The 24,057-nt window shown below is 39.2% G+C and overlaps 3 protein-coding genes across 3 annotated transcripts in view; all 3 read left to right on the forward strand.

The window, feature by feature from the left end:
- The first annotated feature begins 177 nt into the window (after positions 1-177).
- Positions 178-4,115, forward strand: LOC108790194 (gamma-crystallin B-like). The gene is made up of 3 exons (XM_018560405.1): positions 178-186; positions 1,273-1,515; positions 3,840-4,115. The coding sequence occupies exons 1-3, from the start codon at positions 178-180 to the stop codon at positions 4,113-4,115; spliced, it is 528 nt and encodes a 175-aa protein (XP_018415907.1).
- An 8,538-nt stretch (positions 4,116-12,653) lies between these two features.
- On the forward strand, positions 12,654-14,987 carry LOC108790195 (gamma-crystallin M2-like). Its single transcript, XM_018560406.1, has 2 exons — positions 12,654-12,902; positions 14,712-14,987. The coding sequence occupies exons 1-2, from the start codon at positions 12,654-12,656 to the stop codon at positions 14,985-14,987; spliced, it is 525 nt and encodes a 174-aa protein (XP_018415908.1).
- An 8,042-nt stretch (positions 14,988-23,029) lies between these two features.
- The window catches only part of LOC108790188 (gamma-crystallin 2), a 3,102-nt gene continuing 2,074 nt past the window's right edge, over positions 23,030-24,057 (forward strand). The window contains exons 1-2 of the mRNA XM_018560399.1: positions 23,030-23,038; positions 23,227-23,469. Of these exons, the coding sequence (XP_018415901.1) occupies positions 23,030-23,038; positions 23,227-23,469 (252 nt within the window). The remainder of the gene's footprint in view (positions 23,039-23,226; positions 23,470-24,057) is intronic.

The following is a 24,057-nucleotide window of genomic DNA, read 5'->3' on the forward strand; positions in this document are numbered from 1 at the left end:
ATGTACAGTCATACAGTAGTATACAAAGAAGTTTCTGTAAAATGCACTTTCATTGTGATTGGGTAGGAGAATACATTTGTTTAGGATATGCAATTATGCCCCATGGTCTGTTACATATAAAAAGGTTAGAACGCCTCTCTGAAAACACAGGAAAATTACAACAGCTGTCTCTTAACCATGGGCAAGGTAATGTTATACTTTTACTTCTATATACAATCTATATCCATTAAAGTTTTAGCTTTTATGCACCACAATAAGGGACTTATTTATACCAAAATAGCTGGAATTCAATTTTTTTACATTTATTGCTGGCCTTTTTTGCAACAATATATAAAGTCTCAAGTCTGCCAAATAATACAAAAATACATATGACCATATATAGCATTAACCCATTCCAATTGTAATTAACACAGAGGTCTGGTAAAATCTTGTTTTCTAGATTTCTTAGATTAGTGGATGGTGAGATTCTCTGTCAATTTTTCTGCTGTTTTTATCCACCCTTTTTATTTTTCTTGGTGACTACTGTCATTAAAGTGTCACTACAAGCAGGAGATACATCTTAAAAATGCATTTAAGTACCTTAACTACTAACAAAAATTTAACTTATTTGTGCATCACTCAGCTTTAGATCCTCAAATCATCTTTGAATTGGTGCTGACACTGTCCTTCCTTCTGGAGGGTGGCTACTTTTGTTCCCCATGGTCCCTGTGTGTGTTGTAAAGTAGCCACCCCTCCAAGCTCACTCCTGTGATGTACTACAATCTCAATACAAATTGGTAAACTAAATGTGAGATTGTTGTCCATCACGGGAGTGAGCTTGGAGTGGTGGCTACTTTACCTGCTCCTCTTCTCATCTCCTTAATGGGGGGAGGACTGTAGGTCACAGAACATAGCTGAGAAGGATAATAACATTGTTTGGACACTGGATTTCTATCAGGATCAGCAGGTATTTGTCTGCTCATGTTGAAAATTTACTTAGGGCAAAAAAACGAATGCAGCCACCACATCTAAGAGCTGGTAAGTGCAAATATATAAAAATGCTTGTCGTTAGGGTTTAGATATCTGTTTTATTTCTACATTATATAATTGTCTTTATGAATATGGGTTATAAAATTACTTGTAAGTCACCATTTACATCTTGTCAACTAGATTTGGAGGATACCTGCATTTTTTTTAAATATACAATACTTAAAAAATGTCATAGCTTTGTACAATAAGAAAGGTGTTTAAAGTCTCTTTTTCTTTATTTTTTGTTTTTATCTTTTATTGCAGATCACTTTTTATGAAGACCGGAACTTTCAGGGAAAGTCCCATGAATGTTCTGGTGACAATGCAGATCTGCATTCTTACTTTGCACGCTGCAATTCAATCCGTGTAGAGAATGGCTGCTGGGTGGTCTATGAACGTTCTAATTATATGGGGCATCAGTATTACCTGAAGAAAGGAGATTACCCTGACTACCAGAGCTGGTTGGGTTTGAACGACTCCATTAGATCTTGCCACTCAATCCCTAATGTAAGTTATTCTTGCAATCAATCTTCAGCCTGTAATTTCCTTAATTTAATTTACATGTACAGTAACTGGAATGCACTTCTATAACATAAAAATGTAGATATAAAGATCTTGCACTGGTGGGTGGAGCTGAGAAAATACAAGAAACCAGCAGGTGATTCAACCATCTTGGACCCTCCTGAAGCTGTAATTTCAGTTTTAAGAGTTTTTACCCTTTAACATTGTGTTTTTATTAAAACCATAGATTGTGGTTCAATCCACTGAACTGTATAAATTATATTTAGTGCTTTACTCCATGATGATTTTCTCATCATTGTGTTCAATTCATATAGATAAATATCACATTAGTTTTTTTTATTATGCTAGAAGATTACATAAAAAAGGAGTTTTTTGGGTTTTTTTTGCATTGTTATAAGGTTAAGTTACTAAAGGCAAATAGGCTGTTCACTTTGCAAGGGAATTTGCACTTTTCAAGGGAAGTTTCCCATTAACTTAATGAATGTGGTGACATTTCACTTTTCAAAGAATACCCAATCAGGCACAAGGAAAATTTTAAAAACACAATATTTTTGCTTGCTCATGATTGGATGATGGAAGTCAGCAGAGTTTCACCTCATTCATTATGCTAAGCATAACTTCCCCAGCATAGTGGAAATTCCCTCACAAAGTGAACAGTCTATTTGCCTTTAGTAGATCAACCCCTTCATCTTTAACTTGAATGACTTCAATAAATGCCTCAAAGAATCCAGTAATATACTGTGAATACAGTAAATTCTTCAGACTCATGCACTAAAACCTTCAGTGGATTAAGAACACAACTTTTTATTTAAACAAAATAGCAAATATAACATGGTAAAGAAAATAATGCATGTGTTATAGTTCAGAGAACTGACACCAATGTCTTTTTAATTTAGTGAATCCATTTACTTTGCATAAAATACTGCATTTCAGAAAAAGGCTTAACATGATTGAATTGAAAATGTATACTATATGCAATATTTTGTTATGCAAGTTTTTTTCTATTTAATTTCTAAACCTTACATATGCTTTTATCTAATCATTTCCCAATGGTATTATATCAAATGTCTCCAACCCACTTGGAAGCTGGCTATCACCAGGGCTGGATCTCTATTACTGGAACCTGTAGGCATACAGGTCCCTACAAACTAAAGCAACACTCTTCTCTTTCGATCACCTTTTTTATACAGAACATTTTCTTGTTTTTATTGGTCCTGCCCCAGCTTGGGACATGTTCTAAATAAGAATGATAAGATATTACTGTATTTCTGTTGCTGAAAAAAGTTGCCTCTTTGCCTCTATTGCCTTAGACACAGCCATGCTGTGCCTAACAGTAAATCCTGCCCTTGCTGTCCATAATATAGTAGGATGACATTACCAAGGCCCAGTCAGGTACGTGGCTTGTTCCTTCAGCCTAAGCTGAATGTACTGCGAAGGCACAGACCAATTAGTCCCCTATTTGGCCTGACGGTAATATGACAAAATCACAGCAGGTACATAAAATCAGGTCTGTGAAGTCAGTCCAGGCCCAAAGAATTCCCTGTGCTCTGCAAGAAAGCATAGAGGGAATTCTGCCAAAATGACAGCATTCATCAAATCACAGTCTCTTTTACATAGCAGAGTCTCTCACATTATGTCTTTCCTGTGGGACTGTTTCTCACAATCTGTCACAATCTGTCACATTGTCATTGTCACAATGTGACATTCTGTTTCTTCTTGCATAATCTTAAATGTGGCAGCCTTTTCAGCATGACAGCCTATCTGGTAACATAGCAGCCACAAATACTATCGTTTGCAATGTGATATCATCCTTGCGCATCAGTGCGGGTCCGGGTGTCCACACTTGGAAGCACACTGTCTGTGTCCAAGTGCGGACACCTGGACCCACACGGATGTGCGGATAACAGCATATAACCGTGTGCTCACATAGGGAAGAACAGACTGCTGTGTGCAATTACACGCAGCACCTGTCCCTCCCTGTTTACATGCGTGCATGCCGCATGGGTGTGAAAGCCTGTCTGAATGAGGCCTTAAAATGAGTTCCAAGACACTCGTTGAGTTGAGTACTGGTCTACAGAAGCAGACCCATGGAAGTCTCTGGAGTCTTTTTAGAATTATTTGGTGTTGGTTTTTACAATACTGCAAAATTGGCACAAGACACTTTTGTTGTTTATCAGAATATAATATTCATATTGCATTAATGAGTGAGTTGGACTGGGCATAGAGGGCTGAATTTTCAGTCCTCCCCTGACTGAGCTTAGTGCATAACAAATAATCCATAATATATATAATTTTTGTTTTATGTACAGCACCGTGGCACTTACAGAATAAGATTGTATGACAGAGAAGACTTCCGTGGTCAGATGAAGGAATACGTCAATGACTGCTCTAACATCTTTGAAAGCTTCCATGTTCGTGATGTTCTGTCCTCTAATGTGCTTGAGGGCTACTGGATATTCTTTGAAGAACCTGGCTTCAAGGGAAACCAATACTTCCTGAAACCTGGAGAATATAGGAGATATAGCAGCTGGGGAGCACCAAATTCCAGAGTTGGATCTTTGAAAAAAATCATGGACTTTTATTAGATGCAACATCATTGAACTTATGTTAAACTTATTTTAATTTTGTCTGTAAAGAAAATAAATGAATACAAATTTGGCTTATTTCCTGTTTTGCTAATAGTTTTTAAAAAGACTTAGAACCTTAAAGGGACCCTGTCACCAGATCTTAACCTGATCCACATCACAAAGAATTTCCTTTTCTTTTTGAGCCTCTCATTATATAGATCCATTTCTTAATATTTGCACCTTATACCAGTATTTAAAACTTTAAATCTGCAGAATTGTCATTTAGCTGTAACAATACCATTCAATCTATTTTTCTGTTCTATTGCTGTTTCTGTTGCTGCCAGGTGCCACCATCTTATATTTGTTATCAGCAGCTTCTGCAGAGAGGAGAGTTGTCACTCTTGTGACAAGCTATAGAGATCCCGCATAACACAGGGTGGGGTGCGATTAGAAGAGAGAGATTGGGTAGCTGGTTGGGAGAGCAAGTGAAGGAGATAGTGCTAGTACAACAGAGCAAGACAAAAATATATATTTCAATGGACCAAGATAAAAATATAGCGGGGAGTGACAGTAACAGTGGAAGAGAGAGCTTGAGCAATAGACTGTAAACAAATTCAAAGGCTCATAAATGATGATAGAGGCAGTCTGAAGGAGGACATGGACTGTTATAGACTGGAAGTTGTGTATGTTATGATTGTGGTTGGTATATACATTTTTTTACACATTTTATTATTTAAATATCTTCCAAATTGTTTCAAAGTCTCTATTAACATTTTCATTGTTTTTCCTTGTAAGGCCATCCCTGCCCTGGTCAATCAAACACCGGAAGAGTTGTAAATGCAAAGTTGGTACTTCCTTAGACAAGAAGGAAGTCCTAGCCCTCAACACCACCTTGTCTCTATGCCAAAACAAAAAATAGGTTCCTTGCAAGATAACTTTGCCAGTAGAGAGAGAAATGTCTTTAATGGTAGGAAAAGGCTGTTTATGAAGTACAGAGGTAAACTGAATTAGGTCTTAATCAAGGAGTGACAGACCAAGAGTTTCTGAAACAAGTTAGGAAGGGCAGAAACATGATCTTTGATGAGTGAGAGCCAAACACAGCATCTGACTCATTACTTTTCTTACCCTGCCATCACTATATATTTAAAATTTTAATTTTTTTAACATTATTTGCAGATTTACATACTATATCATTTTAATTTTTATACATTTTTTTACCTCTTAAGGCTGTCTCTGCCCTCATTAAGCAAACATGGGAAGGAAACGTAAAACTAAAAACTAAAACACATAAAAGTAATTACACCCATGGACTACTGGGTGTCAAGAATGTACCACGTGCTGCATGTGTTATGTCAGAGAGATCCTTCAGTACAATGGGGTCGGGGGTCTGAGACTGTGAAGCTGAATTTTAATAGCCTGGGGCGGTGTGTGCTGTTTTGAGTGCACCGTTTTTTTTGTAAGGAAGTGCTGCCAAAGAAAAGCACATCTTGAACAGACTGTCATCAACAACTGCCTGATGCACTCGAATCATGCCAAGCTAAAAATGACAATAAGAAAAAATACATACAGCAGAATTATTCCAATCTGATTCATTATAGTTTGAAAAAAATGCTTCTTTTTCAGGTAGATTTACAGTGACACATAATAACAGATCTGTTTCAACCAAGTAAGAGAAGTCCTGTAAGAGACTCCGCGCATGCCCAGACTACTATTCACAGACTTTTGCTCAAAGTTGGAAGTAAACATGCACTATCGCACACATATGCATGCACACACAATCGTGCACATATGCGCACACACATCCAAGAACCCATGTAACAGAATGTGCACAAAGAAATGCGTGCACCCGCAAGCATGACGGTGCACAGGAAATGACACTTGGACTACCGTATATAAATGGGCACGTTTGGCTCCCTCATTGCTGACTGATCTTCAGTTCGTCCTGTTACCTGCATTCAGAAGTTCTGTTTGATTCTTCTTTCTGACCTGGCTTGCCCTCTCACTACTTTCCTGCCTGCTGCCTGACCTCGACCTGTTTTTGGACTCTGCTTCCTGCCTCCGGTTTGGTCCTGCTCTGACCTCCAGTTTCTGGCTCCAGCCCATGACCCTGCTCTTGTTTTTCATTTTAGTACCTTGCTACCCAGCTGGCTTCACCCTGGTGTGTGACTCCGATCTGTCTCTACCTGCTGTTTCCTGCTTGATCCTACACAGCCGTTCACAGTTTCTGGACTTGCCACCTAGACAGCTCCTGTTCCTGGCACCCATGCTACTCTGTGTCCCCACACTCCCTGTTATCACCTCCAGGGGTGTGGGACAAGAGACACAACTTGTATTTCATCTTGGGGATAAAGGGGTTCAGTGAACGTGAGTGATATAATGTAAGGTAATTGGAGTACTGTTCTTTTCTTTCAAATGATACAGTGGCATGCTGTGAATAAAAGCCAGCTCCAAGAACAGATGACCTGTAAAAAGTGAATGCTCCACTTTGAGCACCCCCAAAAAGGCTCTGTCAACATAAACAAAAAACAAAAACACAGAAATTAGCCTAAAAAAGCAGTTAACTTAAAATACAGGCCTTAATAACATAAAATAAAAAAAACAATATATTGCCCTTTTTTTTTAGTGACGCCTTGCAGAAAAAAAGAAAAATTGGGACAGCAGCTGAAAGAAAGTACAGCAGCTGAGAGTAACAAATCAAGCACAAAATAAAATAAAAGACAAAAAAGACCCCAATAAAAAGAACCAAAAAGTAGGCAGCTTTCCCTAACCTTTCCCTACAGCTACTTCCGATTCACTGACACTATGGCTGCTCTGCCCCACCTTTTATAGTGAGGGCGCTCTCTTAAGTAAAAGCCCCCTTATCTTCTCGTTTAAGCTTGTTGGCCATAATTCAAACGCTATACACACAAATTCACCAGGACTGCAAATCTCAAACCTGTGGGATTCACCTTGAACCCTAAGAACCATCCTTGAACTCGAATCACATCCCTTTCATAGAGATTCTTTCGCCCATGGTGCTGACAAAGTTTCTTTTTCCATCTAAATAAGTGTAGTGTCACTTAACTATTAGGTTTTAACACTAGATGTCAGTAACTGCCTACTGTAACCCAACCATTATCACAACATTGATAGGCTCTCAAGCTCATACTTGAAAAGTAAATAATCATTTGATGTTATATCATATATATTTAATCCAAGACTGAAATGAAAACATGAAATAAGAGTGCACAAGAATTACCTTGGAGGAAAAGCCTTTACGTTTATCTGAGGATCGCCCATCATGTCCTTGTTTGCACTGCCCGCCATTCTGATTTATATGAATCATTGAGAGATCTGGATTTATTTGCCTAATATCTTGGAGGAATTGCTTGAAGGATCCTTTTAGACCAGATGATTTTATAAAGATCACTTATTATCCTCTTATATATACTGCTCATGTTTTTTTATTTTATTTTAGGAATTATTGAAATCTTATGTCTTATTAGTTTGATGAGTGTTTTTTTTTCATTTTTTTACATGAACACTGTGGATGATTTTGTCACTTTCTATATGGATATTTATGAGATTTTTTTATATTATTATGGTGTATTAGTTTTGTTTTGTTTTTGACACTACTTAGCTACACCGTTTTTTATGTTCTAGAGTGATTTTTTCTATTTTTTATGTTTATTATTAGCACACTTCATTTAGGATTATTCATTTGCATTTTTAGATTGGATTAATAGCGCAGTGTATCATTAATCAACTAAAATGAACTTATGTGCATTTTAAAAAAGTTATTTGGTTTGATAAAGAGTTGCACTAATATCGTGCAACATAGAAATTTGCAACTGTGGCCATTTTATTCCTTGGGGTCTTTGCTTTCAGAAAATATATAATGTTTGGGAGGTTTTAGGTAATTTTCAGGCCTTAAATGTGAATTATAACGTGTGCAAAAAAAGCAAAAAAGGCGTAGGCAGCGAAAGGGTTAAACATTATCTTAAGCATTTCTTTTCACCTGTGTTTATTGATATGCACCTGAAGACATACAATGAAGATTTGCTCTGGTAAAGAAGAACTTAGGACAAAACTTGTATTAACCCTTGCAGTGGGGCTACCCCTAGACTGCAAGGGTTAACTACTCGTGTTTGACTAGGTGCTAAAGAAAAAAGTTATACTCACCTTAACCACTGAGTCGACTTCCTGCTTCTCCGGTCTCTGGGGCCTGTCTCTTCCTGCTTTGTAGCATTGGAATGTTCCTCAGCGTCTTCACATCTATACACAGTGTTTAGAATGTGATGATTTACAGGACCTTAGACTGCTGCAGAGGAGGGGGAGAGAGGCTGAAAGGACTGGTCTAAGAAAAGCCATCTCCGAGGTTCAGGTGAGTGTAGCTTTTTTTTTTAGCACCTAGTCAAAAACAAGCAGTTAACCCTTTGCGGTACTAAGGTAGCCTCACTGCAAGAGTTAATAAAATGTTTGCCCAGAGTTCTTCTTTAAAGGGAACATCTAGAAATGTTTATTTACTTAATCAGTATCCTAAAAAAAAAAATTTTTGCCTTGAATATTTTCCTGAAAATAGCAGTGCTCTTCCGAACACGTGACTGTGACTTGGCTTTCCTTTGTTTGAAGGCTCTTAGCTGTATATCTGTAGTGAGAGATCACCTAAGGCACTGATGACCCAACTGCTAATTTCACAAGATTTGGAGTACAACTTGGTGATGTCACCATTATCTAATCGCTATTGTTCTAGTTGGAGAGGAAGCTGTATCTACTGTACTAGACATGTGCGATTCGTTTAGTTACGATTCAGAATTCAGACGAATTCATGTTATTCGGAGATTCAAAAATATCCAAACATCCAAACAACAATAGTAACGGATTTCATCTAATCCCAAAAAAATGATAACAAAAATTTTGGGGTCATTAGTTTAATTCGGATGTTGATCGTGTTTGAAAAAATAGTACCATTCCGAATCTTCATATCATCCGAATCCAAACCCGAACCAAATTGAATTTCAGACAACTTGTCTACTACCTAATAATAGCCAGTCTTCTGAAATAACGAATTGTACACGATAATGAACAACCGACCATCTGAAATTATGAATTAATTTGGAATAACCAATAACTACTTTTGTCAAAATATTAATAATAATATTAATAATAATCATTCCGAAAATAAATTATTCTAACGTAACGAATATGACTAAACAAAACTATTTGCTTAAAGGAGAACTATGAGGTGAGTGCTTTGCACTCAGCCTCATAGTTCTGACCGACCTGTGACAGTGAAACTGTCACAGGTCGGCTCAGTAGATCAGGTGGTGAGCGAACACATACCGGCGTTCGATCACTTCTCGATCCTGTCACGGCGCTCTGCCGTGACAGGGGAGTGGCTGGATTCCCCCCTCCCCGCTCCGATCTTCCAGCGCTGACTGGCGGAACGGACAAGGGAGGGGGCGGGTACAGCTGGCCCTGCCTCTAGATAGACATAATTGTCGGGATCCGCTTCAGCTGCAGCGTCTCAGTATACCGCTAGCTGTAGCTCGCGGTATACTGAGCCTAGGGTGACGGGAGGACGCTAGTTTGTGTCCTCCCATTACCCTAAGGAGAACTATGGGGAAAAGCCCTAAACCCATAGTTCTCCTTTAACGAACAGAAACAAAACACATTTTTTTATGCCGCACATGCCTTCTACCTACAGTGCAACAATCTCACTCTCCCTGCTTTACCCATTCTATTAAAATGTGCTTTCTGCACCTTTCTTGCTGCTTTTTGATCATAACCCCACCAGTCATCAGATCACCGGGGGGCAACTCTGACATAAAGAAGTGAATGAAAAGAAGAGAAAGGAATTGTCCCCGGTATGACCAATGATAGCTATAACATATTTTCTATTAGAGTGGGGGAGAATTAGAACTTCTATCAGGACTTCATTGCTGTCTGTGTTTCCATGAGGGAAATGTTCCTTTATCTTTTGTGTAGGTGATGAATGTCAAACAAAATAGACGGTGAAAACAGAATTAAAAACATGAAAGAAGAATACTCTGGAACAAATATAGAGGTTATAAGCATTCTCATACATTACATGTAGCACCAAAATTTACGGGTGAGCTGTCATAAACAGCTTTATCTTCAGCTTGGGCAAAAAAGCCACAGCGCATATCTCAGCCATTTCTCTTTATACATTTATGTTATTTCGAGCATCTAAAATGCAGTTCTGTAAAAAAAAACAGCGATTGCTTACCTAGCACTACCCTGACCAGGTTAAGAGATCACTGGAGGTGAAACATGTACAGGTTTGTATTGTTATGGAGATCACACGACCAGTTCATTGTTTAACACAAACAAAAGCATGTGACCTTTAAAATCATACATGGAAAACCCAGGTTATGTGGTCACTACTAGCTATTTCTATTTGTTCCTATTGTCAGATTTTTTTTATATAACCTGTATCGTATAACTGCATAGAAAACATATGTATATAGCTATCAGAAACCACTAAAGCAGCTTATTCAATGTCAGTCGTATTGTAGATTGTAGATGTATATATTGTAGATGTATATACATTAGCAAACACAAAGCAGAACTATCAGTTCCTATCACTGTGTTAACTAGTTTCCATTGTATAGCCTGTGCAATGTATATATAGAGAACTCACTGCCCTGTGATGTTCTTCAATGGTGACAGCTCCCTGCTTTTACATTTTGTGTACTGCCCCAGGTCGAAGCACAGCAAGGTAACGGTATGCATAGTTTTTGCTTTATTATTACAGTTAATATTTATGCTCTAATCAAAGATAATTTAAGCATAGTTTAGTGTAGCTCTGTGAATAATTACTATGTGTAAGTGAATCTGTGGAACTTCACCCTAATCTTAAAGCAGAATTCAAGGGAAAATGATTATTAACCCTTGCAGTGGTGCTACACCTGCACTGCAAGGTTTAAGTGCTCGTTTTGGTCTAGAGATGAAAATAATAAAGTTATACCCACCTGATCCTTGAAGCCGGCTGGCTGTGACAGCGCTTCCTCCAGCCTATCTCCTTTTACACTGCAGCAATAAAATGTCCATCAATGTCCTCACATCCTCTATACTGTGGTGTATAGAACATTTTGCTTTATAGGATCTTATACCACTGCAGCAGAGGGGGAGAGAAGCTCAAGGGACCAGTCTTAGAGCAAGCTGGTTCAGAGGATCAGGGAGTATAACTTTTATGTTTTCCTCCCTAGACACAAACGAGTACCTAACCCTTTCAGTACAGTGATTGTAAGTGAAAGCAAAAAATATGTGTTTAACTAATGAATGTAAGAGGATTTCAAATTACCAGGCAGAGCTGCATGCTGATGTGTTTTTTAGCGAAAGCGGGTAGAGGTCTGCTTTAATATATGGGTATAGTTAACCATGTAACCATTCACACACTCTATTAGGGCCGGTGCAGACCTAAGCGACTGAGACATGCGTCCCGGGTTCACGCGGTCGTGCACAATTGCAGACAGGGATTGCAGCGCGGCCCCATTGATTTGATGGGGTACATCTGCGCGGGAATCGCAGAAAAATGGTACATGTACCTTTTTTTGGCAATACACGATGCGCAGCTGCTTTAGCCGCGATTGTGTTCGGATGCACGGGCAGAATCGCGGCGAGAAACCGTGTGATCCCCCCAGCGTGACTGGGGTGCCATTACAAAATAATGGCACACACAGCACGATCGTTGGTGATGGGCGACTCTGTGACCGTGTGGCAATCCGTGCGGTATCATGCACAATTGCCGTGCGGTCATGGATCGCCCAGGTGTGCACCTGCCCTTAAATGTGACAATTTTACCAAATAATTTTTGACTTAGTGTTAAGACTCCAAGCCAGTTGCATACATTTTAACATTGTTTCTAATGCAGCTTTGGCAATTGCCTAGAATGACAAGACTTCCAGCGCTCAGCCACCCGCATGTCATGTTTCTGGTTGTCCTCGACACATTTGTGTATAATAGTAGGTCAGCTTAACAGTGCTTAGAAGTGGTGGCTGCATTAGTATTTTTTTCAGGAGAGCTCAGCCTCCTGTGACAGCGCGGGCTGTCTCTGCCCACAAACTGCTCTGCCGGACTGTGATAGGAGGCTGAGCGGTGTGGGAGGAGAGACGCCGGCCGCTCACAGCGCTCTCCTCCCGCAGAGCTCGGCGGCTGTCACAGTTTCTCTCCTCCCTGCTGGAACACAGAGCAGCGTCCAGTGGGGAGGAAAGAAACCAGGAACATGCCGCTGTATCGGCAGAAAAATTGCACTTTCGGCATTCAGACAAAAGTGCCATTTTCAACCGATATGTTTCGGCGGCCAATATATCGGTGCATCCCTAGTTTTTATCATACAAACTTTGAGTGCAGTGCATTTTTTTGTTTTTTTTATATAATAATCATATACTGCACTGTAACCTTAACAACAAAGTCTCCTTTTTGCTCTATTCTGGTCTGTTAAATATACCATTGAAAGTGTTTTGTTATATATGTTTGATAAGTACAAAAAATACCTGTTGATCCTGCCAAACATTCAGTAAGGATCATATTTTCCTGTGTTCTCAATGACAGATGCAGATATTCTTCTATGAAGCCAAGAACTTCCAAGGCCAATATTATGAGTGTACTGGTGACTGTCCTAACTTGAGCTCTTACTTGAATCGATGCAACTCTATTCGAGTTGTGCAGGGAAGTTGTATGATTTATGAACAGACCAACTACAAGGGCTATCAGTACTTTATAAAGCGAGGAGAGTATCCACATTTCTCTCATTGGTTGGGTTTCAATGATTCCATTAAATCCTGCTTTGCAATTCCACCAGTAAGTCTCATCTTTACTTATAAGAGTTTATAGTATATTGTACAGTGTATCTTGTTGAACATGACTGATTTGCTGTATTTAGATACTTAAAGTGAAACGCCATCTAAAAAGATCTTTTTGGTTTCAGAATGATTGGGGAAGGGATAAACCATCTGGCAGGTTTTATTGCTGCCTGAGCCCTTGTTAGGGAGATTTTCACCCACATCCGGCTCCTGTTCTGGTGACACCATTATCGACTGATAGGAAGTGAGGGAAAATCCACAATAGGTATGCAAATAGCAATAAAAGCAGACAGGGTTTTAGTCATCTTCTATACTGATAACAAGTGCTTAACCTGATATCTCCATGGCATCACACATGGGTTGTAAACAGTCGAGCATCGTTTACACCCGCTTACCCCCGGCTCCGGTTGGAACAGTGATCCGTTTAGATGGACCGGATTGTGCCGAATAGGGGGTAATCTGATGTAAATGAACACACGTCCGTTTAGATCAGGTTTCCCATATTCACAAATGGGGTCTGGCAGTTTCGTTTTTTTCCTCCATCGCAAGATGGAGGTATGGACATGGATGTCACAGCGGTAACATCCGATCCATACTGCACTGATCAGGAGAGGATTTCGTAGACATATTGCTTTTTTTTACTGTCAATTATTGCTTAGTATAGTAAAGATAGTGCTAAGTCAGATATAACTGTAAACAGTTACATACATTTACAAGGATAATCAGTAAAGGAATGCAGAAAGATATGAAGATTAGGCACGGGTTCGATGTTCGAGTCGAACGTGAGTTTGACTCAAAAATCAGCAATTTGTTTGTTCGGCAAACACACGAACTGTCAGGGCGTTTAGCAGGCTGTTCGTCCGCCGAGTGCCCCGCAATGCCCTGTGTGCATTGCAGAACCCTGATTGAGTAAAGTTAGGTCGCAGGCCATTGTACAACAGTTTATAGTGCACCAAGCACCACATTCGATAAAGTATTGCACCCAAGCACCAATTTCCCATCCCACATTCTCTAATAAAATGTTATAATAAGCCCCACATCATCTCTGAAAGGCCAACAAGGAGACAGGTGTGTGACGGGTCAATATATTGAATTTTTAGAGCAGGGCCCAATCCTGCACTCGTCAATAATAACTGAAGGGTTGGGAGAAGAATAACAAGATTAAGGGAAAACCAAATATCAGCAATTTAAATGTCATTATTTTCTTTATAAATGTCATTTGCTGCAGCAGGTTCTTACAGATGTGCCACTTTACAGTCAGTTTAAGGGGACCCCCCAGGCATGATCTTTAAATTAATTTTTCATTTTTATTGTTTCACTTTAAGCAATGTTAAAATCACTGCTCCTTTAAAAACTGTATTTTTTAAAAGTATTTTTTTCATTGATACATGTCCCCCAGGGCAGTACCAGACTCCCCATACCCTTTTTATGGCCAATAACTTGCATATGAGACTTCAAAATGTGGACATTTGATTTTCAGAGTTTTGGTCCCATAGACTTACATTGAGTTTGAAGTTCGAGTTAGAACTTTTTTCATGCTCGAAAGTTCGACTGAGGACCGAACTCAGGTGTGTTCGGCCCATCACTAATGAAGATAACAAGATATACAATAAACCATACTGACCAATCCAATTTTCTTCGATTATATTGGATTCTTGGATTATATTTTCCTATTTGCCAATGGTCACTATACTTTGTACATCCTTATTTGCACTGCCTTATTAAATAAGCCCATATGTGTTCATTCAGATGTAAAATGTATTTATTTGTAGTTGAATTGTTCTCATTTTGTGTTCTACTATTACAGTACAAAGAATCTTACAGGCTGAGGCTCTATGAAAGAAATAACTTTGGAGGTAAAATGTTGGAGGCCATGGAAGACTGTCCTTCGGTATCTGATCGATTTAGTCATCATGACATCCAGTCCTGCAATGTGTTTGATGGGTACTGGATTTTCTATGAGCTTTCCAACTACAAAGGGCGCCAATACTACCTAAGACCAGGAGAATATAGAAGATTTACTGACTGGGGTGCCCAGAATGCCAGGGTTGGCTCCTTCAAGAAAATTACTGATTTTTTTTAAATTAAATAAATACAAATTTGTTCAAACAACTAGTCTTCCTCCCTGCACTAGATCTGTATATTATTAAATTCTGATAAAAAAACAGCATGGACAGGGTGGAACACAATCCTCAAAACACCTACACATTTTTCTAGTTAATACAGTGGTATGTATATGTATTAGTATGGAAAATGATTAAAGGATAACTGCATATTTAGTAAAGTTTCCATTATATGTCCTTCTTCCCCTTCCCAGCAACCCCAAACCCAAAGGTTACACTTTTCTGTTCCTGTTCCTTTAAGATATATGCTGTGTGACCCATTAGGTGCTTCTTCTTCTTCCATACATTCATACCACAATCGCCATCCTGTGGAATGGCCATCCATAGTTGAGATGAAAAATAAACAACCTTTCCATACTAATTAGAGAAAAGAAGCACAGCCCAGCCGGGCATCCTTTGGACAAAAAACTGTGTGGTGTCAAGTGGGCCCCACAGCAAAGAACCCAGAGGAGTGGGGGTCGTATAAATGTACAGTTATCCTTAAGGACCAAAACAAAACACAACTGATAGGACTACTTATCTGAAGTCAGCATTTAGATTTAAACTTCACTCAGTTTGTTTATAGCTTTAAACTTATTAGTTCTTGGAGAAGAAATCTTAATACTAAAGTATTCAAATTGACGAATAACAGTTTTATGGCTAGTTCTACCCATAGTCTAATAATAAACATGGCAGTCATAAGAACTGAATCTTTGTGTAATACATTTGTGGCATGAACATATATTAGCCATCAAGTTTAGGTAATGTGGCAAATTTAAAATAAAAGGGGTTAAAAAAATCACTATAACCTGTAATCTATTCCTTATTTCTAAACACTGACCCTATTGTTAATGCTTAACCCTGGACTAAAACATGATACCCTGTAACCCTTAAAAATAGACAACTCCTGATTAAAGAAAATGTTGCAGTGTATATTTGCATTACCATACTAATGTGCAATTAGAATTTTGTTAAAAAAAAGTACATACTGAAATGCTCTGATGAGGAAGGCACACTCCTTGAACAGTGTCACCTATTGATGCACACGATTGTGGCAGTGGATGTTTAGTGGGATTTCAGTGGAAGAATACTTCTCCCTGAGAAATGGATCACAAATGTTTGTGGTCTGTATCTGCTCTTTCTGGTAAACAGATGACAAGTCCTGACTTTTAACTTTTGAAGGACATGGTAAAATAATGTAATTTACTGATATAAGTGGGATGTGTGGCTCTCAAATTCTGCATAGACATAAACAAGTAGCTTTTTATTTTGATATATATTAAAAATTGTATATAGCAGCTGCATAAATGAACTCACATTTCTGTTCATATTTGGTATCACTTTATTTGGACTTAAAGAAGAGAGAACCAAGTTGTAACTATTTGTATAAAAATATTAGAGATATGTGAGTTTTCTCACATATCTTTAAACATTCCCTCAGACATCTCTGCAAAGTGAGCTTCAAATACAGTAAAAGTGCTCTTATGGATTTGATGATCGTCCAATCTAACCAATATGATCATATCAGGAATAATGTGTAATTGTAGACACCCATGGTCAACTGATCTCAGAGTGAGGGTAAATCATACAGCCTTGTATTTTAGGTGGATTACTATTCTTCCCTACACATAATACTGCTACAATGTCTATTCTATTATGATCTACAAAACTATCATCAAGCAGTTCACTAATAGGGGTACCGTTTTTAATACTATGCCACAGGTATGAGGTAACAAGAACATAAAGCTGACTTGCATGACAAGTAAATATTGTCTAAAGACAAGAGCCATGAGTATTGTTACTTGAATCTTGGGGGGCTTTGTGCATTTCTTCCAGACCTGTGCAGTAATCCCTTGTGAAACTTTGCCTCTGTGCAGGAGCTTCCTGTGATAAAGACCAGTCACTAGTGATGGGCCGAACACCCCCCTGTTCGGTTCGAATTCGTACTTAGAACATGAAAAACGTTAAACTCAATGCAAGTCTATGGGGTAGAACTTTGAAAATCAATTGACCCATTTTGAAGGCTTATATGCAATAAGGGGCGGGGGGAGGCACTTGAAAGGTAATTTTCCATGTTGGCCCCTGGAAAAGCCCCTTGGACCCTGTGCCGATGGGGACAAGGGCCTTTTCCCCACAAGCCCTGGGGCGTTGGTTGTGGTGGTGCGGGCAGGGGGCTTATTCACATGAGGGTACCCCTTTAATAAAGGGGCACCCAGATGCGGCCTCCCCCCTTGTGAATGAGTAAGGGGTACTTGTACGCCTACCTATTCACTAAAGGGTTAACTAAAAAAAATGGATCCGCCGACATAATCCAGGGTCAATCACGACATCCAGCATTGTCCACGACTACAACGACTCGACGAAATAAAAAATAAAACAATAAAAAATAAATAGAAATAATAATAAAAAGCAAAGACGACCGCCGTCCGCTCACGATGAACACCAGCTGAAGAATGGCATTTTGACAGATGCCAGAAACATATAAACAATTTTGCAGAGCTAGCGGTGAAAGCTAGCTCCACCCAACTTTTTACAGTAGTACGGGATCTGACAGGTGAGCCATGATTGGGCAAAGTCATCATGACTTTGCTTAATCATGGCTCTTTCAGAGTACCTGTGGTCAGGTGCAAGGCTTTAGCCAATCAGGGCTTCACAAGATGCAGTCCCTTGCAGGGCGCTCAGCGGGCGAACAGCCCATCGAATTTCCTGACAGTTTGTGTGTTTGCTGGGCACACAAACTGCCAATGTTCGATTTGAACTCACGTTCTGTCACGGGAGCCAGACCACACGGAAACGCAGGTAAAATAAAGTTGTTTATTTAAAGGAATATAAATAAACATTCATTAGGGAGCAGCGAGGTCAGGAACAAGCCGGTCAAGTCCAATGCGGGTACATCTGCCGAGCCAGAATCACGTCCAAAGCGTGTAGTCGTCCAAGCCAGGGTCACGTCCAAAGCGGGTAGTCGTCCAAGCCGGAATCAAGTCCAATGCGGGTACGTCTGCCGATGCGGGGTCGAGAGCCAGAGGAAACGTCAGCCGGACCGGATCATACACAGGAACACACAAAGAAACTCAGATCGCCAGAGATGCACCTTGGAGCACAAACGCAAGGGCAATGAACCTGAATTCTGAGCAGACTGATATAGTCAGGTGATGCCACATCATCACTGTGCGACGCCCAGGCAGCAGGCATTCAATGATGCAATCAGAGGATATAAAAGAGACTGCAGTCTGCACATGTCCAAAATGGCTGCCACCATGAGGACAAGGTAAGACCTTGACACGTTCGACTTGAACATCGAGCCCATGCCTACAAGTCACTGCTGCTCTCCTCGTGCAGGGTGACTGGTCTCGTTTCCAGTCCCCCTGTAGTTTTCTGAAGGCAACCTGCTGGTTTTAACATGCTACTGAGGCCTGACTTTTTCTGACTTCAAGGCTAAGCTCCACCAAACTGCCATTCTTTTTTTCCATTAAGTAGCCAGCAAGAGCATATTCATTGGACAGCAGGATGGCAGATGTTGGAACTGACCCATGAAACAAGACAGATTGCTTTTCTCTCTAATGAAACTAGTAACAGGTATTTGGAAGAATGTGTTGCTAGGCAGGACCTTTACTTTTATATCTTTAAAAAGTAAGGTTACGATAGAATTGCCTCACAAGAATTACAAGGACCCTTATTCTTACACGTTTTCTTCTTTTAAATACTACATTCTTCTAATTTTATAATCTGTTAAATATTTTAAGGTAAATATATTAAAGACATTACTGCTTTATAAATGTATTTCAGAAAGTCACATAATCTCATATGAAATGTTTCATCTTGATGATCTAGAGATAAATATGACAAAGTCAGCTGAATGATGACTAGAGGAAATGTATCCAGCAATTACCTTCTAAATAAATAGTTGTATTCTAGTTATTTTAGTGTGCATTCAACACTTTTCATTCAGTTGAAAACAGCATTGCAAGCCGTGTCAGTGTAGCAGTTCAGCCTATTGTTGCTTTATGTACAGTATAATGATAATGAGCACATTTTATCAAGAGATTACAGTGCTAGAGTTTTCAGCCCTTTTACAGAACAAGGACCACTGCCAGCAGTTGCCCATGTAGTTTACACAGCTGTCACTTCAGGACTAAACTGACCAAACTCTGGTAACTTACAGAAAGATTGCTGGATGGACTACCAAAGACTCTGAAAAAGTGAAACATAAAAATGGTTTTCAGGTTATAGGGTGTACAAAATATTGATCAAATATACTTCATGAGACAAGTAGGTTATTTAACATATTTTAGTACCAGGGATCAACATATCAATGTATCAAGAGCTTTTCAGAACACAATTTAAAGTGTATATCCAGCCAAATAATTTTTACATAGAGTACAGAATGTTTAAAACCCCTGTCAGTTTTCTTTTTGCTGTCTTTGTTTTATTAGGAAGCTATCACTTCCTATTACACAACACAGGTAATAGGAAGAAATCGCTCCAAAGTGAGTGGACAATCTCTCTAACACAGTTATCCCCAGAACAGGTATCATCATTGGAAGGCTTTCCCTCACCTTCTGTTAAGGAGACACATTTTGAGTTGATGGCATAAGTCACCAGGACAAATAATGAGGATAAATCATAAAAACCCAACACATTTCAGGGGTTCAAATGGCCCCCTTCATTTGGGCTTGGTACAGTTAAATTAAGTATGTATTGGACTAATATAGTTGGAGGGATCCTGAGGGGTAATTGGTATGATCACCGTAGATGCTGGTTAAACCTTAAACACTTCGGCTTTTTATGATTTAAGAGCCTGGATAAAACTAAATCTATACTTTATATGTTCAGCTTTCATCTTCTTTCTCCTTGTACACCTAATTGTTACTCAAGCAAAGAGCTGACCTTTGGCCTCCACTCCTGAGAGAGCTGAACGGAAGACGTGCGACCGTACAGTAGAAACGGTCGCACACCTTCCATATACTTTGCGATTATCGTGCGATAATCATTCCGTCCACACTGCTTAAGACCTAACTGAGAACATCTACTGTTTTAAAAGATCCAGCACCTTACTTCTATTTCCTGCTATACAACAGGGGTTTAAATATTTTCTCATTCTGTCTTAAACAAAAAAAAATGCTTTGAATAGAGATATACTAATAATATATATATATCATATTAGATATATCATATAAATAAAGTCTCCATTATTAAGCTGACTTGCTGTCCATTTAATCTTTACGACAATAACCTAAACTTGGCAAGCCAACATAAAGCAAAAAGATTTATGGCAAACATACATAACAGTCAAATTTCTAACAGGGCTTGAGCAACAATATGTAATGGAATCAGGAAGTGCACTTTGTAGCTTGAATTATGGCTGAATTAGCATGACTTTGAAGTGAAGACAGCCGACTGGATGACTGAGATCCAGTCAGGTGCCCTCGCTGACACCAATCCAGCCTTAATTCAGGCTACAAAGGGCAGTTATTCTTGATTCCATTACATACTATTGCTCCAGCTCTGAAGAAGGTAGTGTTCAATTTCCCTGAAATGTACTGTAGCTGACATTTTCAATTAAATAAACAGTTCAAACAAAGCTTCAAGCGAGATGACCATTTTTTAATATGTCCTTTTAACCACACATCCAGGATTTGATTTCTGATGAGTGATGCCCCATTGTGACCAGAGTGGCAGCAACCTAGGACCTTGAATAGGTACACAGACGCACATACAAACAAGCGTACTCAGGGCCGGATTTACTCCACCTGCCGCCCCAAGGCCAGGTTCCCTAATCCCCCCCCCTCACCGCTACCCCCCCCTCCCCACCAATTGAGAATGGCAACCAGATGGCAGGGGGGGGGGGCGTATTGTGGAACCTGGCCTTGGGGCAGGGCTACTTTAAAAACATTTTTTTACTGTTTTTCTTTAACGGACGCCGGATACCTTACACCGGCGCCCGCAACTTCCCCACAAGGTCACCGCTGCCGCCCCTCGGCGCTCTGCCGCCCCGAGGCCCGGCCATTGGTGGCCTTGTGGGAAATCCGGGCCTGAGCGTACTCTTATTGAGGGTTTACCTCCTCCAAAGAGTATTACCCCCACTTTTTGGATTTACATCCTTTCTACTGGTTTAGGCCTACTGGTCCAGTGCTTTCACATACCTTTCAGTCCACTTTCTCTACGGGTATGGATGATATTACATTTTTATGGCTGATATCAGTTGATCTTCCACATAGAGTAAACTTATCTGAATTAGCATTTTTTCTGGTACAGCAATAACTATCATTATAAACAAATACACATACATGTATATTTATTCATTTATAAGCCTTCTGTTTGTATTGCTCTAATTGTACAATATTCATTTAAAGTGTAGTTACACAAACGTTTTGCGGTAAAGACCAGAGCAAAAGGATGGCTTTAATTAGCATAAATAAGTTCAGTTGCTTAAATTAGCCAATTAAATAGTTTCTACCCAAATGTGTAGGTCTGCTGAAACAAATATACTTCAATAAATACAGATCATGTCTGAGGTAAAAATAAAGCACAAAAACATTAATTTAAATATATTTCTCAATAGCCACAAAGGATATAAATCCACTGTGTGCACCAATTACCTAGGCAAACCTAAATACTACATTCTAAAAATACTGGTGACATCATCACTGTGCTACAGAACTGTGTGAGGGACCCAACAGGCTCCACCCACTAGAGACTGCCTGCAGATAACTACAGGAGGGGGTGGATAACGTACCAGTCACCCTGCACAAGGGGAGAGAGCAGCAGTGACTGGTCTTTTATACAGGAAGCTCAGGCACAGTGGCAAAGTTTCACACTGGATTACTGCACAGATCTGAAGAAATACACGAAGCTCACCAAGATTCAATGAAGAATGCACATGGATCTTGTACTTAGACAATATTTGCCTATCAGGGTGCTCAGCTTTATTAACATTTAAAAGGAATAAGTTGCTTTAAAATATAAATCTCTTTCATAGAGTAGATGGGAAGACAAGTGTTTATTGTTAAGCTATTGTTTTATATTACTGGAAGAAAGTACCTTCAATAGTCTGTGCAAACATTTAATGCTACACTTCGGAATAAGAAAACATCATCTAAATACAAGAAACCTGTATATTCTTACTTGAATCTTAGTGTGCTTTGTGTATTTCCTACAGATCTGTACAGTAATCCAGTGTGAAACTTTGCCACTGTGCCGGAGGTTCCCATACCGCTCTCTCCCCTTGTGCAGAGTGACTGGTCTTGTCTCCACCCCCCTCCTGTAGTTCTACAAGCAGTTTGTAGTAGGTGGGTCTGCTTGGCCCCGCCAACAGCTCTGCTTTTTGAACAGGCTACGTGGAGCACATAGATGATGTAACTGCTACTTTTACAAACTAATTACTGGTTTTGCAAAGGCATTTGGCGCACACACAGTGGATTTATATCCTTTGTGGTTATTAAATAATATATATATAAATTAAAGTTTCTGTGTCCAAAGTTCAGCTTTAGCAACTCAGTTTACCAATGTCTAGAATACCAATTAGATAGTGTCACTATTTAGAGAAGTCTCATGGGAGTTCATAACCAAATACTGTATATCTTTTTATGTCACAATCCAGATGTTTTAAAAATACAGAGCTGTTAAGATTATACTGAATACTGAAGATGTATGATAAAAGTTACCGAATAAAATATTTTCATTGCTGCATATATTCAGAAAATATACCCAATATAATCAAACAAAGCCATTTCCTAAAATCTGATTATGACTTAATCAGCAACATTAACCCTATAGTCCAAAAAATCTCTAGAAAGTGATTACAAGGAATACAATTCAAAACTAGAACACCTAAAAAGCATATTGGACGTCAAAGGTTCCCCTGAATACAGCAGAGATAAAGTGCTGGTGACGTTTTCCCTTACTGGACAGAAAATGTTCTCTTTTGTCAGAATTCTGCAGATCGAGCATGGGTTCTGATGTATATAAGAGCTACTAGACTCTGCACTGGGTATTGGGAAGCTGCATCCACAGTCCAACTAAAATGGGAAAGGTAAAAAAAAACAATACTAAAGTTTATTTATATTTCAAATATTAGTCATTGTTATTGTTAATTCATTTTTGGGAATGTACTGTAGTTTATTTTAAATTGGTAGCTTGTGATATAGTAATAGTTACATCCTGAGATTTATTTTCAAAAACATTCATTTACAACCAGTAAAGTAACAATTTTTATTGCAGATCATCTTCTTCGAGGACAGGAACTTTCAGGGTCGCTGCTATGAATGCAGCGGTGACTGTGCTGACCTCCACTCTTACTTCAGTCGCTGTAATTCCATCAAAGTTGATAGTGGCTGTTGGATGCTATATGAGCGCCCCAATTTCCAGGGCCACCAGTATTTCCTGAAGAAGGGAGAATATCCCGACTACCAGCAATGGATGGGATTCAGTGACTTAATCAGGTCTTGCAAAGTTATCCCACAGGTGAGTCTGATGTTTTTTGCACCTACAGAACCTCACATATAGTGTGCATTTCCAAGCGATATTAATACAGAGGTTAGGTAAAATCCAGCAGGGTGATAAGGTAGCTAGAGCGGCCAAAAGATATAAAATGTCAGTGGATGATTCAGTTTAAACATCTCCACCTGAAATGCCAGTTTTGGATGGAATGAACCTTAAGCCAATAAAAATGTTAATTGCATTGCTAGCCTGATGCTATCTCAAAGGGCAACTTATAATTTTATATCATAAGTCATATTTAATCATTAAAGCTGAACTCTAGCTAGAATAAATGTAATACTGTTAGCAAGTGCTTGCCCTCTACTGTCCAAAAATGCTTTCCTTCTCTATCTATAGTTTGTTTCGCTAGTATTTCTGATCCCCTAAATAGGTCCCCAGACGCTGCTATTTTCTCCCCTTGTAGTCTACAGAAGAAGAAGCATGACATCCATATGTCACACCTACTTCTGTGGGCAGGTACGATTGCAACAAAACCCAGTCGCAACCCTACACACAGCCATTGATTGGCAGATATACAGTATTAAACAAAATATGTGTGTGTGTGTTTGTGGG

Source organism: Nanorana parkeri, unplaced genomic scaffold (genome assembly GCF_000935625.1).
Source record: "Nanorana parkeri isolate BGI_ZX_2015 unplaced genomic scaffold, ASM93562v1 scaffold453, whole genome shotgun sequence".
Lineage (NCBI taxonomy): Eukaryota > Metazoa > Chordata > Amphibia > Anura > Dicroglossidae > Nanorana > Nanorana parkeri.

Bases quoted from the DNA above. Each gene is read 5' to 3' on its own strand.
- LOC108790194 (XM_018560405.1), top strand. The intron at 1,516-3,839 runs GTAAGTTATTCT...TTTTATGTACAG, and splicing joins CTTGCCACTCAATCCCTAAT to CACCGTGGCACTTACAGAAT.
- LOC108790195 (XM_018560406.1), top strand. From the start codon at position 12,654: ATGCAGATATTCTTCTATGAAGCCAAGAACTTCCAAGGCCAATATTAT. The intron at 12,903-14,711 runs GTAAGTCTCATC...CTACTATTACAG, and splicing joins CCTGCTTTGCAATTCCACCA to TACAAAGAATCTTACAGGCT.